General features: G+C 47.1%; 1 protein-coding gene across 1 annotated transcript; it reads right to left on the minus strand.

Annotated features, from left to right (window-relative positions):
* Positions 1-236: 236 nt before the first annotated feature.
* LOC147901807 (cytochrome P450 71A1-like) lies at positions 237-2,910 on the minus strand. The gene is made up of 3 exons (XM_087374960.1): positions 2,763-2,910; positions 1,045-2,188; positions 237-948 (listed from the first exon to the last, which is right to left on the minus strand). The coding sequence occupies exons 2-3, from the start codon at positions 2,179-2,181 to the stop codon at positions 325-327; spliced, it is 1,761 nt and encodes a 586-aa protein (XP_087231086.1). The 5' UTR covers positions 2,182-2,188; positions 2,763-2,910; the 3' UTR covers positions 237-324.
* Between the last annotated feature and the right edge of the window lie 223 nt (positions 2,911-3,133).

Below are 3,133 nucleotides of genomic sequence, written 5' to 3' on the forward strand. Positions count from 1 at the left end.
CACTAGTGATGAGGAAAGATGAACTACACAAAATTGCAACCGCATAATCCTAGAATAGTATTATAATTATGCTATACAAACACATTAGAAGGTCTTATTTCATTCACAATTTCAAACACATTAGAAGGTAATTATGCTATACAAACACATTAGAAGGTCTTATTTGCCGCAAAATTACGTATAATGAAACTTGAACTTTTCAAATTTACGTGAGAGGTTTATCTTTGCAATTTTTCGAATTTGTAGATTCCTTTATATTTTAATTATATTTTGCCCTTAAAACCTGAAAAGTTCTAAGGTTTCCTATCTACAAACCTTATGCTGTTAATGGTAGAGATAAAGGGGCAATCTTGGTGAAGCCATAGCAAGGAGGGGCGAGTCCATGTGAGCAGTAAGACCAGAGCTCTCACTCATGTCCAGTCCACCTCCAATATTATCTGTGAGCGACCAGTCAAAAGCATGCACCATCCTCCCTAGAATCACCTGCACGTTTTGCAGCCCCAGCCTCCACCCTGGACACCCCCTCCTCCCTGACCCAAATGGCAGTAGCTCGAAGTGCTGGCCCTTCACATCTACGTTGCTGCCCAAGAACCTCCCCGGCCAGAACTCCAATGCCCTCTCCCAGCAACTTGGATCCCTCCCTATTGCCCATACGTTCACAAACGCGCGTGTTTTGGCCGGTATGCTGTATCCGGCTATCTCACAAACCTGTACGGATTCGTGCGGTGCGAGCAACGGCACAGCCGGGTGCAACCGCATGGTCTCCTTCACCACCGCTCGTAAGTACGGCAGGTGAGCGATGTCGGACTCCTCTAGAAGTCGACCATTTCCCACCACAGAATCGAGTTCTTCGTGGAGCTCTTTCATGCACGTTGCGTTACTCAGGATCTCCGACATTGCCCATTCGATTGTAACGGAAGTTGTGTCTGTGCCTCCCGCAAACATGTCCTTAAATGAAACGAAGCAGGATTAGAGTTAGGAGCTGCGAGCACGATCAAATTTTCTAAACTATGAGACAACCATGAAAATTTTTCAGCCTATTACCATTAAGACTGCCTTGATATTATCATCCGTAATCGGCACATCCTGCTGGGTTTCTTCAGCGGCGACGGATAACAGCACGTCTAACAAGTCTTTTGGGGAGCATGGTTCCGCTCTCCTCAGCTTGCGCCGATCATCAATAATTTCTTGGAAGGTGGTTCTGATCATTTCCCCGACAATTTTCATGCGTTTCACGTAGCCTTGCAGATCCATCCATTGCACGTATGGGATAAAGTCTCCTACATTGAACACGCCAAGGAGGTATAACCATTCATTCAAGAGATTTACAATATGATTGGAGGCATCTCTGGAGTCACTAACAAGCTCTGAGAATTTCTGCCCCAAAGTCAACCTGGAGATGATATTATTCGTGGTGCACCTCAATCGTGAAAGGACCGATACTTCCCTTCCCTTCTTGCTATCATCGAGAATGGATAGCATTAGAAGCGCCGTTTCCTCTTCCCTCAAAGCTCTGTAAGACTCGAGCCTTTTATTGCTGAAGAGCTCCGTAACACATAGCTGCCGCATCCGTCTCCAGTAAGGGCCATAAGGAGCAAAACCAATATCCGAACCTTCGAAGAGAGTGTATATAGTTGCTGCTGTTCGGGGTCTGGAAGCGAAGACCTGATCCTGTGTTTGAAGGATTTCTCTGGCCATAGCAGGCGTAGAAGCAACGATAACAGGGATGGAACCTAAGCGCAGGGACATTAAGGGGCCATAAATTTGGAAGAGGCGATGAAAAGATTGGTGGGTTAGAACACCCAACAAGTGGAGGTGACCGATGATGGGTAAGGGAAGAGGCCCGGGAGGCAAAGCAGCTGCAAGGCGACGTGATTTTCTGATGAAGAGGAAAGAAGCTGAGATGCAGAAGAGGAATGTGGGGAGGAGAAGAAACCAAAGGGGTGCATAGCGACGGCTAAGGGAGGTAGGGATCATGAGCAGGCAGCTACGCATCAAGGAGGACAGCTGCATGATTGTAGCAATGTTTGAAGTGTTTGTGTAAAGCTTTTGCGAAGAAGAAGATAGATCGCGTGTCGTGATGAAAGATTGGGTGGTGCTGGGTGGACTGAGGAATCTGCGCGAGATCCAGATTCCACAATAAGAGAATTCCCTCAAATTTGGACTCTCTTGTGGATCCATCGTCGATCTTAAAACGATCTAATGGTGGCTAAGGGGCTTAGCACATGGCAAGAAATAGGATGGGAATGGGAAAAGGTGGTCCCAAGTGGTCCCATGCATATTTCTATCCTATTCCCATCCCACCATGTGCTAACAAAAAAAGAACTAGGGATGGGTTTAGGAGGAAGAGGACACATGGCATCATTTCATGTGTTTAAAAGGTGGGGACCTTGTGGGGACAAGGACACATGTCATCCTTCCATGTTTTTGAATCCCTAAAAAAGGACAACCCATTCTGGTTGCCAGGGTCTAGAAGCCATGGTCCAGGATGGGAGAAAAAGTGGCTACTCCCATTCTAAATCCATCCTAGACTACTTGGTGTAGGATGGGAGTAATGATGACAAAAATATTCCCATCCTAAACCCATGCTAGCTCCATCCATGTGCTAAGGCCCTAAGGTTGTTTTACACACGACCAAAGGGTGCCCAAAGAGTGGGTACCCAAAAACAATTATGGGCGGGCTCACGGCCAAAGGGTGCCCAAAGAGTGGACAGCCAAAAACAATCATGGGCGGGCTGGAATTGGCACACCCCATTACACACCACCCGCCCATCGTGAAGTTTTTAAAAAACTAAGTACCTACCCATGGGCACCCCCTTTACACACCGCCAAAGTACACACCGCCCGGACATGAAGCTCTGATTGGAGGTGAGGGACCAAGAGGATTTCAACCATTGGCTATCATAAGCCCACCCATCGTTGGGTAGCCAAGCTTGGTTCCCATGGAAGGGCTTGGAGAGGGCAAGACGTAAACTCCACGTCAGATTATTTCGTTTAGGGATGGGCAGTGTATGTGTAAGGAGGTACCCGCCCAAAGCTAAACTCAAGCTTCCTATTGATCCAAAAGGGTGCCCAGCCTTGGGCACTCTTTAGTGTGTAAACACCCTAAACGACAATGTTAAAGGATTAGGCG

The sequence above is a fragment of the Dipteris shenzhenensis genome, chromosome 5 (assembly GCF_047967505.1).
Source record: "Dipteris shenzhenensis isolate YYH24624 ecotype China chromosome 5, Dip_SZ_1.0, whole genome shotgun sequence".
Taxonomy (NCBI): Eukaryota; Viridiplantae; Streptophyta; class Polypodiopsida; order Gleicheniales; family Dipteridaceae; genus Dipteris; species Dipteris shenzhenensis.